The 21,650-nt window shown below is 58.5% G+C and overlaps 6 protein-coding genes across 7 annotated transcripts in view; 2 read left to right on the top strand and 4 right to left on the bottom strand.

Annotated features, from left to right (window-relative positions):
• The window catches only part of VPS53 (VPS53 subunit of GARP complex), a 63,502-nt gene extending 62,629 nt beyond the window's left edge, over positions 1-873 (bottom strand). Inside the window, exon 1 of the mRNA XM_053961429.1 lies at positions 771-873. Within this exon, the coding sequence (XP_053817404.1) occupies positions 771-854 (84 nt within the window). The 5' untranslated portion in view covers positions 855-873. The remainder of the gene's footprint in view (positions 1-770) is intronic.
• A 155-nt stretch (positions 874-1,028) lies between these two features.
• TLCD3A (TLC domain containing 3A) lies at positions 1,029-6,708 on the top strand. Its single transcript, XM_053961105.1, has 5 exons — positions 1,029-1,274; positions 1,974-2,057; positions 4,122-4,335; positions 4,439-4,534; positions 4,920-6,708. Exons 1-5 carry the CDS (start codon positions 1,153-1,155, stop codon positions 5,187-5,189), a joined length of 786 nt encoding a protein of 261 aa, XP_053817080.1. The 5' UTR covers positions 1,029-1,152; the 3' UTR covers positions 5,190-6,708.
• Positions 6,709-7,171: 463 nt separating this feature from the next.
• On the bottom strand, positions 7,172-10,432 carry GEMIN4 (gem nuclear organelle associated protein 4). The gene has a single exon (XM_053961103.1). It carries the CDS (start codon positions 10,377-10,379, stop codon positions 7,173-7,175), a length of 3,207 nt encoding a protein of 1,068 aa, XP_053817078.1. The 5' UTR covers positions 10,380-10,432; the 3' UTR covers position 7,172.
• Positions 10,433-10,521: 89 nt separating this feature from the next.
• GLOD4 (glyoxalase domain containing 4) lies at positions 10,522-15,278 on the bottom strand. The gene is made up of 9 exons (XM_053961104.1): positions 15,160-15,278; positions 14,341-14,390; positions 13,612-13,732; positions 13,021-13,165; positions 12,683-12,819; positions 12,371-12,457; positions 12,132-12,245; positions 11,964-12,050; positions 10,522-11,647 (listed from the first exon to the last, which is right to left on the bottom strand). The coding sequence occupies exons 1-9, from the start codon at positions 15,247-15,249 to the stop codon at positions 11,582-11,584; spliced, it is 897 nt and encodes a 298-aa protein (XP_053817079.1). The 5' UTR covers positions 15,250-15,278; the 3' UTR covers positions 10,522-11,581.
• A 1,041-nt stretch (positions 15,279-16,319) lies between these two features.
• On the top strand, positions 16,320-17,653 carry MRM3 (mitochondrial rRNA methyltransferase 3). Its single transcript, XM_053961268.1, has 4 exons — positions 16,320-16,408; positions 16,503-16,561; positions 16,682-16,849; positions 17,013-17,653. Exons 3-4 carry the CDS (start codon positions 16,711-16,713, stop codon positions 17,564-17,566), a joined length of 693 nt encoding a protein of 230 aa, XP_053817243.1. The 5' UTR covers positions 16,320-16,408; positions 16,503-16,561; positions 16,682-16,710; the 3' UTR covers positions 17,567-17,653.
• An 811-nt stretch (positions 17,654-18,464) lies between these two features.
• NXN (nucleoredoxin) overlaps positions 18,465-21,650 on the bottom strand; it is a 46,875-nt gene continuing 43,689 nt past the window's right edge. The window contains exons 8-9 of one of the 2 annotated variants that reach the window (XM_053961518.1): positions 19,577-19,665; positions 18,465-19,446 (exon numbers count right to left, since the gene is read on the bottom strand). In XM_053961518.1, coding sequence (XP_053817493.1) covers positions 19,356-19,446; positions 19,577-19,665 — 180 coding nt within the window. In that variant the 3' untranslated portion in view covers positions 18,465-19,355. The other variant, XM_053961517.1, reaches the window with a different exon arrangement.

Genomic DNA, 21,650 nt, shown 5'->3' with positions numbered 1-21,650 from the left:
CCAGGAGGGCCACTAAAAGCGCCCCACAAGCCTCAACACTCAGGATAGTGCAGAAAACTAATTTGAGTGCTACTTTGTGAGACAGACACTGCTGCTGCCCAGACTTTGCTCCAGGGAAGAGCCCTCGGGATGGGAGGGTCGCTGCAGGCAGGGCAGGCTCAGTCTCAGAGGACAAGAGCCATGGTTTGACCCTGGGATCTCACGGGATGGGCTCCAAGTGCCACGAAGGGTTTCAGGGAACACTGGACCACAGAATACCCTGAGCTGTGGGGGACCACACGGATGATCAAGTCCAGCTCCTGGCCCTGCACAGACACCGCAGCAACCCCACCCTGCGCATCCCCGGGCGCTGTCCAAATTCTCCTGGAGCTCTGGCAGCCTCGGGGCCGTGCCCATTCCCTCTGCATGAAAACCCCCACGTGTTTCACCACAAGCCAGACCAGGACATTTCGATTATCCCCACTCCAGCCGGGCTGCACCGGCGTGCTTTGCACACCACGGAACGCGGCCGCAATTAGCGACGGGGACGGCGCAGCAGCGCACGGCTGACACTGACGGGGACACGATGAGCCACGCTCAGCCCCCGACGCGGGCCCGGCCGGTTCGAGCTGACGGGGCTCTGCCCCACGCCGGGCACGGCCAGCCCGGGCCCAGCAGCGGAAGGCCCGGAGCCGGAGGGGAGGGGCTCAGAGGCGGCCGCGGGCCCTCACCGAGCGGCCCCGGACCGCGCCCGCACCTGTCCCCTGAGCGGGGGGACCCGCCCGGCGCACCTGCTCGATGGCGGCCTGCACGGCGGGCGCCAGCTCCAGCGCCGCCTCCAGCCCGGCCTCCAGCTCCGGCTCGTCCTCCTCCATGGCGGCGCCGCTTCCGCCGGCAGCGCGCGGGGCGGGGCGGGGCTTGGAGCGCCGGGGAGGGGCCTGTGTGGGCGTGGTTCCGCATAGTGGGCGTGGTTTAACCGGACGGGGGCGGGGCCTCCGCCCGGCGGAGCGGGGCGCGTCCCGGCGGCGGCGGGAGCGGCGGGGCTGGTCCGGACCGAGCCGAGCCGAGCCCAGCAGAGCCGGACCGAGCTGAGCCGAGCCGAGCCGAGCCGGGCTCTCCCGCCGCCCCTTGTCAACAGCCGGCCGGGCGGCGGGAGACAGCGCGCTCGTCCCCATGTGGCTGACGCTGGCCCTCGCCTCCGCCTTCTTCCCGGGGCTCTTCATCCTCTGCATCCGGTTGCTGCGCTGGGCCGCCCCGGGATGGAGCCTCAAGGACCGCATCCTCCTCAGCGGCAGGTACGGGCGGCAGCGGCGGGAGGTGACGCGAACCGCGGCGGGACCCGCCGGGACCGGGATGGGGACCGGCAGCGGCAGCGGGAGCGATCCGGGCCGGCCAAGAGCACCGAGTCCCGCCGGCCGTGAGCCTGGACTCGGGGGTGCCGCGATGCTCCGGGAGACGGTCCTTGGCTGTCCCGAGCCCAGATCCCGCGGGGGGAGCAAGGAGCGGCGGCAGGAGCATCCCCCCCGAGTGAGAGCGTTCCCCCCGAGTGAGAGCATCCCCCCGAGGGAGAGCATCCCCCCCGAGTGAGAGCGTCCCCCCCGAGTGAGAGCATCCCCCCGAGTGAGAGCGTCCCCCCCGAGTGAGAGCATCCCCCCCGAGTGAGAGCATCCCCCCGAGCACGGGCATTCCGCCCGGCCCTGCCCCGCCGGACGCCGGACCCCGCACCGCGGTACCGCTGTCGGGGCGGGGATGCTCCGCTGGAGCTCTCCCTCCCTCTGCCCACGGGGAACCGGCAGCGTTTCCACCGAGCCACGGGGGTGGAAGGGACGGGACCTGGCACGATTCCCCGGGGAGGCAGCGATTCCCCCATGACGAGGCGCTGGGGTGTGCACGGAGCGGGCTCTAAGTGCCACCAGCTCTCCTGCGGCAGCCCTGTGCCTCAGCCCCTGTGGGGTCACATTTGGGGTGACCCCTGTCCTCTCTCTCCGTTTCAGGCTGGTGTCAACGGTCCAAGCCACGATGGCAACGGTGTCGGGGATCACGGTTGTGCTCAGCTGCAAGAACGTGGTGCACGACAGGTAACCCAGAGCCCACCTGGTCCCACTGCCCCGTGGGGAGCGTGCCAAGGATGTGCTCAGCCAGCTGGAGGCTGTTCTGCCAAAGGCTTGCACGTACAAAGGGGAGAGGAAAAGCAGTTTTGTGTTCCTCTTTCCCCCACTTGGGCTGGAGGGGTTGGGCAATGTGCTGGCTGTACACCCCCTGAACAGCAGCAGCTTGCTCAGGCCTGGGGGTGCTCTGCCAGCACAGCGTCCTCAAAGGATGGGCTGTAACATGGGCTGCGTATGAGGGAAAAATACAGACAGCACCAGCTCTGAAGGGGGAGGGAGTCTCCTCGCTGGAAACTGAAATTGCTACAGAGTTACGCAGACCCGGTGAGAACAGATTTCAGAGGTGCATCAAGGCATGCCAAAAGGATTCTGAAAGAGTCCAGAAATGGTAAAGTTGGGATGGAGTTTGCTCTGAAGGAAAATCCTGCTGCCTTGCCCTCGGTGCTCTGAGATATGCTGCCCAGAAGTGGCTCTCGGGAGGAGTGATAATGTAATCTGGGTCAGAAGACTTGAAAACAGAGCTATTATCCAGACTAGCAGAGAAGATTGCAGGAGGGAAGAATATAATTATGCCGAGCTGGAATTCAACAGTCACACACCGATTTTAGGGTGATTTTTAGGAAGGGCTGCCACCTTGGCCATAGCAGACCTGTCTTTAATACATAGATATGAATTATCTTGCCTTGCTCTTGGTAATGATATCTACCCAGATTCCTCAGACCTGCTTAACCCAGGCAGTCTATGAGTTCTCTTTTTGCTCTGAAATAAAAATTCTGCTGTATAGATAAGGCAGATGATGAATCCCAAAGCCACACAGACAGAAGATGCTGCCAGCAGCCCTCCTTCCCCCGGAGCTGTCTGCTTGCCTGGGTGTACTCAAGGCCAAGGGCTCTGTGCAAACACTTTGTGGGCAGAGACCTAGATTTTCTTTGAATCTGGAGGAAATTGAGCCCAGTGCTCAGCAGGGAAGGCCTCGGAGAATGACAGCAAGACAGCGAGCCAGGAAGCATCACAGAGGTTGCAGTAAAATTTGCCAGTTTATTTAGAGAGGCAGACAATCGTTATATTGCTGGTGCTGTAATTGCCCTCCAAAGCCCAGGGCAAGTTTTGCAAACACAATCACTTGCCACCCGTGCTTCACACCACTCACATCTTTCCATCTGGAGCGGGAACTCCCGCAACAAATTTTTTTCTTGGGATGGCAGGAGAGCAAAAAGAGATTTGAGCCCCAAGCTACATTTCTCCAAGCAACAGCAAAGGGTGGTTTTGTCTTTTTTTTTTTTTTTTAATCAGTGTGATTTCACGCAGGACTTTTTAAGGAGGCCGGTGTCCCTGCAGAGCAGGGCTTGCTGCTGCCCAGATTGTGCAACCAGGATTCCAACATGCTTTGGGAACAGGCAGCTGCCTGCAATTATTTCCCAACTGACAAACGCCTCATGGGGGTTTATTGCCTGTATTGGATATTTTGTGCTTCACACTCCAAACTCCAGGCCAGCCATCCCTGGTTAACTCTGAGTTCTCCACGTGCTTCCCAAACATTCCCTGGGTTAGGCAGCCAGCTGATGCAGCGTGACAGGCAGGAGAGACCCAGGATTAGGGGTTTCCACCACCAAGCACCAGCTCTGGGGGATCCAAGGGCTTAGGGAGGAGATCACCTGTGCAAAGGTGTCGGCTTGGTGCTGGATCCCAAAAAATGCTGTGCCTCTGGCCCGTGCAGCAAACACCTGGCTGTGGGGCTAATCAGGATCCTTCCTTAGAGCCGTGTTTGTGCTTGGCCAGGCTGAGCTCAGTGCCTGGCACAGCCCAGCAGCAGCGGGGTCAGCACTGAGATCTGTCCTCCACACGTACCAGGCACCTTTTCTCTGGCTCAGCCTGTACTTGTTGAGCCAAACAGAGTTAAAATTCACCCCCTTTCAGCTTCAAAAATCCATTGAAATGCTGCCATTTCAGTCCTAAAGACTCTTCCACCTCCCAGAGCATCGCGAGGTGCTGGGAGCTGTTGTGATGCCTCTGTGTGTGCTGCTCCCTCCCCAGGCACTGGCTGGCTGTGGAGTACATCTGGGTCCTGGTTCCCTACATGACCTATGACATCTATGTCATGTACCTCTGCCACTGGCACAAGAGCCAGGAGAAGGGGATCCTGGAGAAGAAGCACTCGCTGGCCAGCGTGTGGAGCTTCCTCCTGCAGGAGCGGCTGATGGTGACCCACCACCTCTTCATCCTCATCGTGCTCACCCCCATCACCCAGGTAAGGGCTGCTGCAGGAGTCCAGGACCCCCTGGACATGCTGGGTGCTGGCTCCTGGCCACCTCTCTGCAGGGCCTTGTGCTCAGTGCTGGCTTTCTTTACAGCACTTCAGGGGAGAGCTGGGGGACTTCTTTGTGGGCTGCATCTTCACAGCAGAGCTGAGCACGCCTTTTGTTTCACTGGGCAAAATCCTCATGCAGGTAGGTCAGGAGGGACAGGGCTTGGGGCTGGGAAGCCCACAGCAATTCATCCTCTGTCCCTGCCCCAGGCTCCATCAGCCTCTCTCCAGGCAGTGTCTCAGAGAGGGGCAGCCCCACAGCTGTAGCACAAATCTCCCCTGCAGTGCTGCCTTCCTCCCAGTGTCCCATCCCTTTCTCCCACCAGTAAGCCCAGTGGCATCCTGGAACTGGGGGCTGTGCTGTGAGCTGGTGCTGCCCTCTCCTGCCCCTGCCCTCCTGCATCCTCCCTTCCCACCCCACCTTCCTACTCCCCTTCCTCCAGCCCTCCCGGATGCTCACCAGCACCGCCAGTGCCACGGAGCTCTGGAGTGCTGCTCACCCCACATTCACCTCCTTCCTCCCGCAGCTCAAAATGCAGGACACGCTCCTGCACAAGGTGAACGGGATCGTCATCCTGGTGACCTTCTTCCTGTGCCGCATCCTCCTCTTCCCCTTCATGTACGCGGCCTACGCCCGCCAGGTGGGGATCCCGGTTTACCTGGTGCCGTTCCGCATCCCCCTGCACTGCAACATCGCCAACGCCTCCCTCATCGCCCCCCAGCTCTACTGGTTCCGGCTCATCTGCCGCAAGGCCGCCCGGCTCTACGGCGGCTCTCCCGCCCACCGGAGCAGATAACGGAGCTGATAACGGCCAGGGGCTGGCACAGGGGCAGCCCCCGGCCCTTCCCTCGGGGAGCAGCGGTTCCGCTGGAAGCGCCTCCCGTCCGCAGCGCCGGGCCAGGCAGCACCAGCCTGGGCTAGGAAGGCTTTGCTCGCGTCCTGCTGTCGGTGTGGGAGCCGGCCTGGAAGCTCGGCATTGCTCCTGGGATCCGGCTCCGAGGGTTACACGAGAGGGGTTTGTTCCAGCCCCCCCCGGCGCGGCTCCCAGCGCTGACACCGGACACCGGCGCGGAGGAGCCTGCGGCCGGCGCGGGGATGCTGGAGCGGGCCCAGCCCCAGCAGCGGCGATGGGGAGCCCGTGCTGGACCTGCTGCAGCCACAGCCAGGCCTGGAGCTGCGGCACAGCTCTGCAGAGCCGTTCCTGACCTTCACTGACTTCAGCTCTACGCTACAGCCCTGATCGGCCTCTCAGCTCCCACGCACGCCTCACCTGCTGCTGCTGGGCTCGAGCTCCACTCAACCTGACGGTGCTTTTCACCACAACTGGCTGACAGTCCTGGGAGACTCCTGTGCTGGAGGGCAGAAGCTCATGCCACAATGGGAACATTTCTGCTGTCGCAGGGCTGGATGGGGACAGGAACCTGCCATGTCCTTGTCTCACCACCAACACACAGGGCACTATGCACAGCCCTTCCTTGGCAGGGAGTGCAATTTTCCCTCCCCTAACCACAGCTGCTTTTATCTGGCCTGCATCCCCCCAGCAGGTATTTAAAACCACCTGGCAGGCCCTGCTCTGCTCCTGTCCTCCAGCTGGCACCACCACACCCTGGAAACACCTGTACAATCCATCCCTCCAGCCCCATCCCACCCCCCATGAGGCTGCCAGGGACAGAACTGGAGCTGCACAGAAGGAATCAACAACCCCCAGAGCAGGATGCTGAGCTGGTCCTTGACCAGCCCATTTCCACTTTTAGTCACTTTTAGCAAAATGGGTACAGGCTCCCCAGCCCGCCCTGCACCACAGGGTGTGTGCAATCAGACCACAGCTGAGTTCATCCCCTGCAGCCAGCACCAGCCAGGACAGCCACCTCCTCCTGCAGCCTCCTGTGCCTGCTCCAGGCAGGGAACTGCACTGGCACAGCCCTGGCACAGCCCCCATGCCGAGACCTGCGACCACTCTGTGCCTTTCATTCTGTCTGAAACCAGCAGCCAAGCTCTGCGAAATCTGGATCTTCTGGGTGTTGGATCTGGTCCCAACCACTGCTGCTGTTCTGGATAGAGTGTAAAAAACCAAAAAGGGCCTCTTCCGACCTGTGGCTGTTGTTGCAGAGACTCCACAGTAGCCACTGAGACCAGCTGATGTCACAAACTCCTGCAACTCCTTACAGATGTTGTATCTCACTGTTTTCATTGCGAATAACGTGCCTTATGTAAGGACAAAAAAATCCCCAGCCAATGAGGCACCTCAGTTTGCACTAACACTGCCCTATTTACTATCAGGAGACCAATAAAGATTTCCTCTCTGAGTCACACCACTGGCTGGCTCTTCCACGTGCCGTTCCTTGCTGGGTGGGGGTGTTACATGTGGGGTTACTGCTGCACCCCCACCTCCGGGCAGAAGCAGCACACATGGATTTCCAAAGGTTCCTGCCTGTCCTGAACTCACCCAACTCGCTTCCCAGCCTCCAACTTGCTTCCCAGCCTCCGGCAGCACGTGGCAAAACCAGCAATTCTCCTGGGACTAGGAGAGGGCTTGTGGCAAAGCAGCCAGAGGGAAGCAATTTCCTCGATGCCGGAGGCTGCTGTGTAAATGCAGAGAGCCAGCAGGCAAGGCTGCAGCCACAGAACTTGGCTCAGGAACAGCTGTGCCCAGTTATTCCAATGGAAAACCAAAGTGGCTCCTCCTACCCATCCTCATAGGGCTCCTTCCGCTGCTTAGTGGGAAAACACAGCAGGGAGGGAATAAACTCAAAAGAGAAAAATAAGGGTTTATTACAGATCAGTGCTCTGAGCGTGCTCCCAGCTTGCTGAGCTTCTGCAGGAGGGTGCTGCGCAGCTCCTCGTGCCGCAGGCTGTCCGTGACGGACTGCAGGAAGTGCCCCTCGTTGGCTCTGCGCAGCGCGGCGCAGGGCGACCCGTCGGCCTTGCTGGACGCCTCGTACTGCGACAGCACCTCCAGGGCCACCACCAGCAGCGGCTCCTCACAGCCCCCGGCGGGCAGCATGGCAGCCACGTGCAGCAGGTGGCAGAAGAGCTGGATGCAGGTGAAGGACACCTCCTGCGCGCAGGGCTGAGCTGCAGCCCCCGCCGCGGCCTTGAGGGAGGCCAGCAGGTCGGTCAGGCTGGCGCAGTACAGCTGCACCACGTGCAGCCAGGCCTCTGGTGGCAGCCAGGTGGAGCAGCTGGAGCTGCAGAGGAGCTGGAAGCCCCGCAGGAAGAGCACGGAGAGCTGCAGGTGGCAGGCGAAGGGGCGCAGGTTGAGCAGGGGCATGTGCTGCACGTACTCCAGCGTGTAGGGCACGTGCAGCACCTGCCTCTGCAGCAGCTGCTCCACCACGGGCACCAGCCTCCTCCACTCGCCGGGGCTGCACCAGGGCAGCACCTGGATGAGGGCCACCAGGAAGCCTTTGCTGAAGAGATTCACCTCTTTGGGGTTGTCCACGTTGACGGAGAGCAGCGCCAGCATGGTGTCCCTGAGCGCTGGGGACACGCAGCAGCACTCCATCCAGGCCAGCAGCCCGCTGCCCGGCCCGTAGGCCGGCCAGGACTGCGATGTCCACTCGTCCTCAGGGAGCCTGCAGATCTCGAACAGCGTCGCTGGGACCTCGTTCTTGAAGTGGTCCCCATAAAGCTTCTTCAGACGGAGCCCCACGGTCCAGTCCAGTGATGCCACCTTCCTGTGGAGCCAGGCCAGCGACTGCACCCACAGCTCCGAGGAGGGCACGGTCTCTGGTGCCACCAGCTCGCACAGCTGGCAGAGGATGTTCAGAATCAGGTCTTTGGTCTCCAGGGAAGGGAAGAGCTGCTCCCTAGGCTGATGCCAGTACTTGGTGTAACCATCCAGGAGTTTGCAGAGGCTGAGGAGAAGTGGGAATGGGTGGCAGGATTTAATCCAGTGCTCTCCTGAGCAGGATGGTATTCCCAAAACCTTACTGAGGATCTGCAGGCTCAGCTCAATCTGAGCAGAGTCTGACTTTAAACAGGGAAGGACAAAGGCTTTGGTCACTTCTGCAGGTGACACAAGTGGGGTGGCTGAGCCTGGCTGCATGAGAAAGGCCAGGAACTGAAGGAATTGCTCCTCCTCCCTCGCCGTGGAAAGCTTCCCCCACACTGCCTCCTCCAGGCACCTCACCACCAGGCTGCGTGGCCTGCCTGCATCCTCGTGGCTCTCCACAAAGCTCAGTGCTGGGAAGGAGTAGAGGATTTGGGCGAGGAACTGGTGTGCTCCGAGGTTGACCACAGCGAGATGACAAACCTGCTTCACTGTGGCCTCGGGGGACAGCAGTGCCAGCCTGGCCACGGAAGCCACAGCCCTGGCCAGGCCTTCATCAGACACACTCTCTGTGATCTGGTTCAAAGTCACATTCAGGTCCTCCTGGAACCCCTCCCTGACAACCTGCACGTTCTGGGACAGACCTGGGCCACCCCAGGACGCCAGGACACCCGAGATCACTTTGTTTTTGTCACTCAACGAAAGCTCAGTGTAACACTCCACGATGGCTTTGGCCACTTGCATCTGCAGCTCTTGGGCCTCCTGGTCATGGTGGGACGTGGCAAAGTTCACCAGCGTCTCCAGCAGTTTCAAAACTAGCTCAGGGGTCTGGAACAGAGCTTTGTTTGTCACCAGGCACTCAACCCAGGCCTTTGAAAATGCCCAGGTCTTTTCAGATGCAAAAACAGAGCAGGTGTCCACATGGCGGTCCAGCCTTTGTGCGATGATTGCCATGGCAACTGAAGACACGAGGCTGGTGTCCAAATCCTTCAGGACAGCACTGGTGTCCCTGAGGAAGTCCTGGGTGAGCTGTGTCAGCTCTGACACCACCCGTGTCTCGCCCTCCCCCAGGTCTCTGGTCTCCGAGAGGAAATCCAGGTTCTTCCCAAGGCTGCTCAGAGCGTCCAGGAGCCGGTAGCTCTCGAAGCAAAGCTCCTCACATCCCCTCAGAGCGTCCTGCAGCTCCTCTCCCCAGGCCTGCAACAAGCTGCAGAGCAAGTCCAAGCCGCCAAAGAGCTCCTCACGAGAGGGTCTGGCCAGGCACAGGCGGCTCACGCTCCTCTCTGCCTCCCTCACCTTCTCTCCCAGCCCGCAGGGGTGGTACCGGCTCTCCGTGTCGCTGCTCCAGAGGCTGACCACGGCACCGACCTTGGCCAGGTGCTCTGCGATGGGCAGGGGGCTGTCCCCTGGGCCCAGCCCCGAGGACAGGCACAGCTCGGCCAGGTTGGCCAGGGCGTAGCACCTCAGGCGGGGCTGGGCGATGCCGCCTCGGATCTGCTTCAACCCCTCCAGCAGCACCGCGGGCAGCCCGGGGGCAGCTGGGGCGCTCCCAGGGTCACCCTTGAACCTCTTTGGGGGCTGCAGGCCGTCCTCCAGGGAGGACTCCCCGCCGTGCTGATGGATGAGAGCGCTGAACGCCGACACCGTGGCGTCCTCCTGTCCCTCCCTGTGCTTCAGCACCTCCCACCACACGTCCAAGAAGAAGCTGATGTCCGACGGGGACGTCTCGCTGGAGATGTACTCCACCAAGCTCTGCAGCTGTCCCCGGCACGCAGCCGGGGGCAGCGCCAGCAGCAGCCGCACGAAGAGCCGGGGCACGCCCAGCGCCTTGACCAGCTCGAAGAGGGCGGTGTGGTTGACATCGGGGATCATCGCGCCCACCGAGAAGAACCCGTCGTCCTTCCAGCCCCACTCCAGCGCCGCGGCGGCGGGGGGGGCCGGCAGCAGGATTTTGGCCCAGACGATGGCCACGGCCTCCTTCTTCCACAGGCCCATGGGCGAGGGGCAGCGCTCGCCGATCTCGCGCAGCGCGTCGGTGATGGGCACCCCCGCGCGGGGCCAGTCGGCTTTGCGCAGCTCCCGCAGCGGCCGCGGCTGCAGCAGGCGGGCGGCCAGCAGGAAGCCGCCGTGCAGGATCGCCGTCTCCTCGCCCACGGCCCAGGGCCCGCCGGGACAGCCCGGCGCCATCGCGGCCCCGCGCTCCGCCGGCTCCATGGCGGCGCCGCCGCTGACGTCACGCCGGCGGCGCGCTGACGTCACGCCGACAGCCGCTCCCCCCGCCGCAGCGCCCCCTGGCGGCGCGGAGGCGGGCTGGATTAATTAATTAATTAATTAATTAACTCATTAAATGCCGTGCTCCGGTATCAACGTGTTTAATTTGACGAAGAGGATTCAAAACCGTCATTAAAGCTGAATTGGAAAGCTCGGGCAAAAATCGCAGCGAGGAATTGTTCCCGTTCCAGCTCAGAAGTGCCAACGCTGCCCGATCTTCTCCATGAAACCCATTCCAGTTTCACGATGAAAACCCGATTTAAGGTATTTTATTTAAGGTTCTCATCAAGAAAATGAGCAGTCAGGCAGCACACCTGGCACAAGCAATGCCAGGAATGACTCCCGGTATTCCCAGCAAAAGCAGAGTGACTTCCTTCCAACGGAATAAACCCTGAACTGTTATTTCCAAAGGCAGCTTCTCACCAAAAACTAACTGCAAAACTTACTTCAAGCTTCCCCCCCCGGCACCTCAGCAGACAGTGCAGCTACAAACCCCAAAGCACAGCCTCAGCTCCCTCCTGGAAGGTGGAAATCTCCTGGAGGAAGACTGGAAACCACCCCATCAGCAGCAGGATCCCAGTGAGGAACACACCACGGGTTTCCCGAGTGAACATTTCCCCTTGGAAGCTGGGGAAACACCTTGGAATGAAAACAAGCACTGGAGTATTCACAGATTTTGGCAAGATCATTTCTTTGCTCCCAGTAAAGGGATGCACCCCACTGGAGAGGGGGAGTAGCCACAGCTTCCTCAAAATCTCCTCTCTAGCCTGCAAATGAAGGACAGCTAAAGCAAATTAATCAGGAAATTAATTAATCAGAAAATAACGTAGCTAGTCACCTTTCTTTCAAGTATAACAGCAACACAGAAATGTGATGTTCTCTTGACTGATGATCCCTGGTTTTGAGGCCAAGGGCTCAGCTGCTCCTTTGCTGCACAGCCCCAGTTTTTTGGAAGGAGGAGATGAGAAAGGGAGAGAGCAGCAGGCCAGAGGCATCAGCTTAAATCAACCCCCCCCCCAAAAAAAAAAAACCCACCACGGGACATCCCAGCACCCTCTGATTGGGAAGGCAGCACTTCAACCAGGAGTGGCATTTTCCTGGAAGAGCTCCAAGGCACAGAGGAGCAGCACAGTCCATTCCTCCAGCTAAGCTGAAACCTTCTTCATGTTGTGCTCAGCAAACCACTTGTCACTGCTGTCTGCAGCCATGGCCTGCACAAAGACAAGGGGGAGTGTGGTCAGAACAGGAGGAAAGCTCTCTGGAGGGATAAATCATTTTTTAGCCACTAGTAAGGAGAACTGACACTGAAAACCAATGTTCTCTGCCACAGCAAACAAAGTGACCGTGCCCCAAGAGTGAGGCTGGACAGCTCCACCCAGGGCACCAAGTGAGCTTTGAAAACTGATTTATTTTCCTTACCAAGCCTGGGGAATTTGCTTCTAGGAAAAAAAAAAACTCAGCATGGAACAAAAATTGGATTTTACAGGTATCTCTAATCAGGAAGGAAATGAATGTGCAGCCACTTACATCATCCAACAGCTTGTCACCATCAGGGTCCACCCGGGAGAGCTCTCTGAACGCCTCATCCCCCACAAAACAGATTTCATGGCCATCCTGAAAGGAAGCAGCTCAGTTATAACCAATGGCGAGGGGAAATTTAAACCCAATTTAACCACTGTTCCCAGCTGTACTCACAGGATCAGCCAGAATTACCACTTGCACCGTGGCTTTGCCAGGCGTGTCCAAGCTGACCAGGGGGGTCAGAATCTTCTGATCCTCCTTTTTCATCAGGGCTTCAATGCTTGGCAGCTGAAAGCAGAAAACAAACCCAAATCACCTCGCTGCCAAAGAGATAAACTGTCTGCTCAGGGTTGTTTTAACACCAAAAACTGCCTTCCCCAGCTGGGGGGGGGTAAGGGAAGGGGGGCTGTTACCTCTTCCTTGGCACAGGAGAAGGCGATGCGGCCGAACGCCGTCCCGTGATCCACCGCCCCTCCAACAGCCTTCAGCTCCAGCTTGCACTGGGACAGGGAAAAAAAACCAAAATCCCCCATCCACGCCTTCCCCACCAAGCCAGAGCAAACCACAGCTTTTTTTTTTTTAAAAAAAAAGCACAGCCGGGTGTATACAGCTTCAATTAAAACACTCATCATTAAGGGCACAGTTGCTCTAATTAAGAACTTTTTTTTCCATTCAAGACTGTGTTCTCAGGAAATTGGTGATTTTTTTTTTCCCCAAGGACTGACCTGGTTATCAGCGTAGCCCAGCAAAGCCCTTTGTTTCTCCTCATCCTTCTCATAGATTTTCATCCCAAGCAAACCAGACCAGTAGCTCACAGACTTCTGCAGGTTTGAGACGCCCAGGGTTACCTTCCACACGGGATCTTGAGGATTGCAATAATTTCAAATTAGCTACAGACATATTATAGCTTTAAACCCACAGTTAATGTCATTAATATTCTTGAGAAGTAACAGAGAAATTATTTTAAAAGTGTTCTGTTTTACAAAATGCCATCAAAGTAAACACACTCTGATACCCCACTGGTAAAACCTCTGCTGAACACCAGTAGGGGTAAATATTTCACCTTGCTTGGGCTGTTCCTTGTCTTCCAGGTAGAATTTGTATCCTCCTGGGGCTTCAGCTTCAAAGACACCAGAGGTGACTTCTTTGAGGGGCCACCCCATCTTCCTGGCATTGCTCACAGCCTGGCTGGACACCAGAGTGATGCCCTAGAGAGGACACAACAGAATCCATGGGGTGGATGCAGACACATCACCTGCTTCCACACAGGAAACACGAGATCTCCATCTGCTGCCAGCCACTGAATCACAAAAAATATTATCAAAATAATAAATATAAGAGTGTTTTCCTGCAGCAAGTCCTTCCTAGCTCAGCACCCCATGGTGGATCTGGCAGCAAACACCAGCTGTCCTACACACAGAGCAGAGGCAGAGCTCCAGAAATGTTTTCTGCACCTTTAAGTGAGCACAAATCTGCTCTGGTTCCTGCTCTTCCAACTCAGAGACAACCACAAAAGCAACACTGAAGTGTTTAAGGGACTCAACAGCATTAAAAAAAAAAAAAAAAAAAAAAGCAGCTGTGACAAATGAACTCCTAATTATTAAAGTAAATCAGCTTATCATGAGAAGGGTTGGCTGCTTGGAGTGGAACTCACCAGGAAGTCGTTGCCCAGGCGATATTCTCCAATGCCATAATTGTAAGTCAGCTCTGCCACAAAGTGATTGTCCTCTGGTCCATAGCCCACCATGGTCTTGCTCCATTTTCCATCATAAGGGCTGGAATATCCATATTACCCATATTTTAATGTCATTAGTATTCAAATGAACCACCAAGAACTGCAAGTGTTTGTGTTCCAAGGAGGGGTTGCATTTCTAGAGTGAGATGGTGGTGGATTTGACCCCGGGCTGTCGTTCATACCATAAAAGCAATTCCACCTCATTAACAGCTCGTGCTTTAAGAGCACAGGCTGCTCATTAGCTGCAATTACATAATCACTTCCTTATTGCTAAGTAGGAAAGGGCACCAAACTGTAAGATTCCTTCCACTTCACAACGAAATGCGTTCCTCTTTCTTCTTTTTTTTTTTCATTTCTTTTTCTTTACAAAAACCTTTGTGGCTACCAGGGAGGGATTTTTAACTCAAGACCCTTGATAGTGCCACGCTTATATAAACAATCAGTGGAACTGGATTCCTGATAAGCTGAGAAATTCCTGGTAAGCTGAGAAATAATTAAGTATCAACCTATAGGTGTGGTATTCATGTCCAATGTAAGCACCACACTTACACAGAGTGGGGGGCTGTAGGTTCCAAGGGAAGCAATTCAACAGGAAAGAACACAGCCCTCGTTTTACTGCGAGTAACAACAGCTGTACCGGGCACTCACCCGTTGCAGGTGGCCTTGCAGCCCTCCTCGAACTCCTCGTGCCGCAGCACCTGCGGAGCCACAGCAGCTCCGGCTTGGCAGGGGATCCCCTCGAGCATCCCCGGCTCCAGGCCAGAACGCCTTCCCTAGGCCCGGGGAAGCGGGCGGGAACGGGGCCAGCGCGGGCAGGAAACGGCTCCCATCCCATCCCCATCCCGTCCCCATTCTATCCCCATTCCCATTTCATTCTCATCCCGTCCCCATCCCATCCCCATCCCATCCCCATCCCGTCCCCATTCCCATCCCCATCCCATCCCCATTCCATCCCCATCCCGTCCCCATTCTATCCCCATTCCCATTTCATTCCCATCCCGTCCCCATCCCGTCCCCATCCCATCCCCATTCCATCCCGTCCCCATTCCCATCCCCATCCCATCCCCATTCCATCCCCATCCCGTCCCCATTCCATCCCCATCCCGTCCCATCCCCATCCCCATTCCATTGCCATCCCGTCCCCATCCCCGTTCCCATTCCTATTCCATCCCATTCCCATCCCCATTCCCATTCCTGTCCCTGTCTCCATTCCCATTCCCATTCCCATCCCATCACCATCCCGTCCCCATTCCCATTCCATTCCCATTCCCGTCCCCATCCCATCCCCGTTCCCATTCCCATCCCCATTTCCATTCCGTCCCTATTCCCATCCCAATCCCAATCCCATCCCATCCCCATCCCATCCCCGTCCCCGTCCCGGGCCGCGCCCCGGGGACACGGAGGGCGCAGAGCCGCCCGTTCCCGGCCGCAGCCGCCGCCCCCCGAGCCCCGCCGTGCCGCGCTCACCCTCATGCCCAGCAGCTCCCGGTAGAACCGCGCCGTGCGGGCCCGGTCTCCCACTTTGAAGACGAAGTGCAGCGCCCTGCGGGCGGCCATGCCGGCGGCCGTGACGTCACGGACTCGCGGCGTCGCGCTGACGTCACGGGGCGGTGCCGCCGCGCCATGGCGGCGCTGGGCCGCGCGTGGCGGGCGCTGCTGAGGCCCCGCGGGCCGCGGGCGGAGCCGGGCGGGCGGCGCGGGGTGCGGGCGCTGCGGCGGAGCCCCGTGCGGGTGCTGCAGCCGCACAGCCCCCCGGAGCGCCCGCGGAGCCCCGCGGAGCCGCCGCCGCCCGCCGCGGAGCGCAGCGCGGCCGCGCCGGGGCCGTGGTACGAGAAGGCGGCGCCCGGGGACCGCAGGCTGGGGTGAGCGCGGGGAGCGGGGCCCGGCCGTGCTGCCCCTCAGAACCCCCGCGGGACGGGAGGGAGGAAGGGGGGGAGACTGACACACGCCGGGCTGAAGGTACCGGGAGGATTTCAACCGGGAGGGGTTCGAAGGGAGATTAAACGTTCGAAGGGAGATTAAAGCCCGTCCCGTTCCACCCCCTACCGTGGGCAGGGACACCTTCTGCCAGACCAGGTTGTCCAAGCATCATCCACTTGTCTTGGGCACTTGCAGGGATCCAGGGGCAGCCACAGCTGCTCTGGATAACCGGTGCCAGGGCCTCACCTCCCTCACAGGGTGTTCCTTCCCAATATCCCATCTAATCCTGCCCTCTGGCAGTTTAAAGCCATTCCCCGTTGTCCTGGCACTCCAGGCCCTTGTCGAAGTCCTTCACCAGCTCTCCTTCAGGCGCTGAAAGGTGCTCTAAGCTCACCCCAGAGCCACCTTGCCCAGCCTCTCCTCCTAGGACAGGTGCTCCATCCCTCAGATCACCTCTGTGACCTGCCAGAGAAGCTCTCAGGGGCTGGTGAAGGTCAGACTGAAGGTGCTGTGAGCATCACAGCCACGTTCTCTGAATAACTCCTCCACAGAAAAGTGGTGACTATCGCCAAGTCCAAGAAGTTTCGAGATAATCACGGGAAGGTTCTGCTGGAGGGGCACAGGCTGATCAAGGATGCACTGGAGGCAGGGGCTGTGCCACAGACACTCTTCTTCAGCACCGTGGGGCACCTGAAGCTGCTGCCTGAGGCAGAGATAAAACGAGCCAGCTTGGTTAAGGTGAAATTTGAAGACATTAAGACCTGGTCTGACCTCGTGACTCCTCAGGGGCTTCTTGGTAAGTTACCTCTGAAACAGTTGCAACACCACCCAAAGGGAAGCTTTTCATATTTAGGATAATGACTCTCTTAATAATCTTTCCCTCGACATAGCACTGCTGGAAAATAAGTTTTCCTTGCCAAGTGACAAACTCTGCTCACACTTCCTTTAGGTGATGCTTTTCCCAACACTTCCTCCAGCACATCTTTAGTGAAATCTGGGCCAGCTCTTTCAGAGCAGGCCTCTCCTGGGGGTGGGTCACTCATAAACCTGTCACACTTCATTTCCTCAGGCATTTTTTCCAAGCCTGACCCTGCCAAGATGTCCTACCCTGCAGCTCAGCTCGCCAGCTCCCTGCCACTGCTCCTCATCTGTGACAACATCCGAGATCCAGGAAACCTGGGGACTATTCTGAGATCTGCAGCAGGAGCAGGCTGTGAGAAAGTGCTGCTCACCAAAGGTAAGAGAAAAGTTTGAGTAGCCTGGGGGTAAGGCAGGGAATGAGGTGCTTGAAGATGTTCCCTAGAGTTCGTAAGGAGTGGCTGGTATGGTTGGCTGTGGCTCTGAATCCCATCTTTGTGGGGATCCCTGTGCTGTCACTGTTTCTCCCCGTTCCTTCCCAGGCTGTGTGGATCCATGGGAGCCAAAGGTGCTCCGTGCAGGCATGGGGGCTCATTTCCGTGTGCCCATCATCGCCAGCCTGGACTGGGAATCTGTTCCTGCCAACCTCCCTGCTGGCATCCAGGTCTGCGTGGCCGACAACAACGACCCCGACGCTCCGGCCGGGAGCACACCCGTGCCCAGAGGGGCTGGCAGGGCTGCCTCTGCTCCTGCCAGCCCAAAAGCTCCCGTGAAATCCAGCGCCAAGGCTGCTCCCGAGCACGGGGATGAGGAGGGAGCAGCAATCCCAGGGCTGGCTGCACAGCATTACTACGAGGACTGGGCACGGGCTCCGGTGGCCGTGGTGATCGGAGGGGAGACCCACGGCCTGAGCCCGGCCGCGCTGGGGCTGGCAGCCAGCACGGGGGGGAAGAGACTGCTCATTCCCGTGGTGCCAGGCGTGGACAGCCTGAACTCTGCTGTTGCTGCTGGCATCCTGCTGTTCGAGGGCAAGAGGCAGCTGCTGTGGCGGCACAAGCAGGAGGATGGCAGGCAGAAGTTGCCTGTGCCAGGCTGAACCGTTTGCTGAAGGAGCGCCTCTTGCCTTTAGTTCTTTGAGGGTTAATAAAAGAGCAGCTCGGGCTGTTTGGTTTGTAGTAAATGAGTATTTAAGGCTGGAGAGTGCTGGGATGAGTGTGTGGCTCCCAGTGGATGTGGTGGCCACACGGTGATGCTAGAGAGAAAGGAAGGGAAAGGACGGGGAGCAGCCCTGGCCTCACCTCAGCTGTTCCCTGCTGCTCCAGCCCTTTCATCCAGGAGATCCATGGAGACCTCAGATCCCTGGTCTGTGTTGGCCCAGCCAGGCTGCTGCTGACAGCACTTGTCCTTCCCAGCCTGGCTGCTGGCTGTGGTTTTGGGTCACAAAGACCAGATTGCTGCTACCTGAATGGGTCCTGCCTGTGTTTACCCAAATCCTGTGCTCCAGCAATCACTCCAACCCTGCCGTGGCCGTGGTGTGGGGTGTCCAAGCTCCAGCACTCCTGACCACAGGCTGCTGGGAGGCGCTGGGCTGCTCCTGGAGCTGCTCCCCAGTCAGTTCATCACTGCTGAACACGGGAACCCCTGAAACGTGCAAAACACAGGCCGAGCTGGCGGCCGTTCCCAGCTCCTGGCAGGGTGGGAAGCTGCAGCAGGATAAAAGGGAGGCCATAATCCTGCCATGGCTGACTAATGAGCTGAAAGGGAGAAGCGGTGGCTTGCACAACACGCGCTATTCAGGCTGGGAACGCCCCAGTGGCTGCCAAAGGGCTCCCTCCCTCCTGGGGAGCTCCAACCAATGCCAGCAAAGCAGGCACAGGCAGGGGCTGTGGGAGCCCAGGGGGAACACACAATCCCAGGAGCCACCTATCCCTGGGATCAGGCTGTGGGCTCCTCTTCCCGGCACAGGTTTCCTCCCTGACAGCAGGACGCAGCAATCGAGGTCATTGTAACAGTTTTATTACAAAGTTCCAATCACCATGTACAGTTTTTACAATGTCACTTTTCAAGGGCTCGGCTGTGCTGCTTGGGTTAGGGAGGGAGGGTTTTTTTCTTAGGGTTTGGGAGGGTTTGTTGGGTCTTTTTTTGGTTATTTTTTTTAAAGAACAGCACCATTAACGTTGAGTTTGGGACACACTTACAAAAAACAGCTCAATCAACTAACACAGAGGGGAGAGGACAATTCATACCAGAGAGAAGGACGAGAGGGGACAGGGAGAGCACAAAGAAGAGAGACAAGAGGTGAGGGCAGCCCGGTGGTGATCCTCCTCCTGGCTCAGAGTGGGAGGAACAGAGGGAATACCCACCCATGGCAGGGGGATGGACCCTGACACAACAGCCAGCGCTGCCTAAGGCTGTCGGTGCTTGGAGTGGGGGGTGGGAAACCCACAAGGGAAGGTGTCACCCCCAGGAGGAAGAGCTTGGCTGTGCCGTGGTCTTTCAGAGGTTGTCAGCAGTTAAGACTTTGTCTTGGCCTTGTCAGGGCACTTTCGTGGGAGAGAAAGAACTGGCCAGGGGTGATGGGGACAGTTTCCTTATTGCTTCCTGGAAGTCATTTAGTCAGCAGAGGTGGTGAGAAAGGAAAGAAGGGGGGGGAGGAGAAAGAAAAGAGCCCCAAGAACCCCACCCACTGCCTGATGCATACGTTGGGAAGAACACCATGCAAAAAGATTTGCCTGCTAGCTAGTGCCACGTATAAAATAACGATACGGTAACAGTTCTGGCCTGGTTATTAGAGATTATATCACCATGAAGCACAAGCGAAGTCTCCAAACGCCAACAACTCCCTGCTGAAAGTGCATCTCATGGAGTTTGCTTAGGAGGAGGATTCACTGCGTAAAACAAGGCACCACAAGAAGGTTGGATACTGGGTCGGGCGTGAGGACACGCTGGAGAATCCACAAGCGGCGGAAGAGAGACCTAGTTTTAAATAACGTCTGTTGGCGCGGGGGCCCCTTAGATGGGCTCGGGTTTTAGCTTGTCTGCTAGAAAGTCGCTGACAAAGGCTTCCACGATTTCGGGCGTGATCTCCTCCACATCCATCACGTACTTGGCCCGGGCCGACATGTCCAGGATGGTGAGCAGGGGTGCAGCCTCGGGCAGGTTGGTGTAATCCCGCAGGGAGTCGGTCATGTCGTCCTGGAGGCCAAAAGGAGAAGGACAGAGGAGTCAACAGCAGAGCCAGGACAGCAGGAGCAGTTTGCTGCTGCCACAGTATATCCCAAGAGGCTGGGCTTTGCACCAGCACTGCAGTACCACCAGCATAGCAGGCAACAGCCATCTTGGTGCCTGCTCTGCTCGTGGTTTGTGTCACAACCAAACTGGGTTGGTTTATCCCAGGCTGGAATGGGACATACACTCCTCCAACCCAGAGGCACTGCTTCCAGACCGACCTGCTGCCCCAGCCACCCCAGAGCCCCTGGGACATCCACAGCTCAAGGAACTGGGGACAAGTGCTCAGTGCGGGGACTGCCAGCTCTCTGCCACGGCCTCAGTGCTCACCAAGGGTGGATACCAAAGGGACCCAAGCGCACACCCAGAACAAAGCAAAGAACAGGAAAGGGATGAAGACTTGTGCTTTGAGCCAACAATGAGATCCCACCAGCAGGTCCCAGTGTCTGGGCACACACAGGAGCAGCAGGCTGCTCGCAGGAGGAGAGGGCTGCCCTCCCCTCGCCCAGGCACGGCTCAGCTCTGGGCAAAAGCAATGATTTATCCCTCCCAAGGCTGTGGGATGCAAAGAGCCGGCACTGGCGCGATTCATCACCAAGCCCACAATGCGCCGCACCCGCAGCGGGGCGTTCCTGCGCGCCCCTTCCGAGGGGCAGGAATGGAATCCATCCACCTGGTTGGCGGCCGGGGCTCTGCAGCGCGTGGCGGCAGCGCTGGGGAGCTCCGGTCGCGCCTCCCCTTCCTTTGCAGGGGTTTCTGGCGCAGCTGGACCACGTGGCTGGAAGGGCCAGCAGGGCTGGGCTCGTCGCCTCGGCCGCCCCCCACCCAGGTGTCGGGACGCCTCGTCCTTTATTTACAAAGGCACCAAGGAATATTTTTAATCAATGCAAAATCGGTCCAGACGGTGCTGGGAGAGCAATGGGAGGCGCCTGCTCCGGCCACGGCCGGGCTGCTTTGTGCGTGGGGGCCAGCGGAGCCCCGGGGCCAGCGCTCCCGGCTATTGAGGTGACGGATGAATGGGATGTGCCGGACGCTCCCCATTCTTCGGGCCGGCCGCCGCAGGGCCGTCGGGAGCTGCATGAATAGCAGCAATGTTTCAGCTACAGCCGGCGAGCGGGAGGAAAACGCTTCGCAGGCTCTGGGGGAGGGGGGAAGGTCCAGGACCCTCCCAAAATAGCCCTTTCCAACAAGGGACTTATTCAAGGGTGCGGGGCTGAGCTGGGATGCTCAGAGACCCGTTACGGTGCTGGGAGAGGGAGCGGCTGCACGGAGGGGGCCACCGGGGCTGTGGGAGGTGGCAGTGGGGGGCCTGTCTGGCTGGGGGGGCCTGGGTGTGGCAGTGGGGACCCTTTTGTCGCAGGGCGGCTCCGGAGGGCTCCGCGCATGGAACACTGCGGCTGTGACGTGGGCGTGCGGGGACGGAGCAGGCGCAGCGGCTGCCACCTGCCCAGGCCCTGAGCACTGATGTGGGGAGGGGAACTGCAGGCCTGGGGGTGCTGGGAGGTTTTTTGACACAAAACCTTCGTTTGCCAGACTGCAGCAGGACAAAGTGTCTGTGCAGGGGAAAGGGAGGTCAGAAGTCCTCCAGTTTTCCCGTTTCACATTCTCTCCAGCGGATCTTTGACTTGGAGCACTGCACATGCCTCAAATAACATCTCAGCCAAGAAAAACATGGTCAGCTCAGGGAAACAGCTGACATTTCACTGGCTGGGCCAGGCTGAAACTCAAACCCTGCTCTTCTTCCCCTGCCCAGTCACCTTCCTGCCTGCACAGCCTCAGGGTTGAGCAGGCAGCAGCCCACTCCCTCCCACTGCCCCACTCTGCCTGTCCCTCTCCTACCTTCAGGAGCATCTCTGAGCAAACCCTTTGCTAGAAGTAATACCCAGCAAGGAGAGCACAGACTGAGCCAGGCCTCAAGTCTGGCTTTGCTCTGTGCTGCCTGACAGCTGCAG

The sequence above is a fragment of the Vidua chalybeata genome, chromosome 20 (assembly GCF_026979565.1).
Source record: "Vidua chalybeata isolate OUT-0048 chromosome 20, bVidCha1 merged haplotype, whole genome shotgun sequence".
Classification (NCBI taxonomy): Eukaryota; Metazoa; Chordata; class Aves; order Passeriformes; family Viduidae; genus Vidua; species Vidua chalybeata.
Note: the sequence above shows the minus strand (reverse complement) of the source record. Positions and strands in the feature narration are given on the sequence as shown.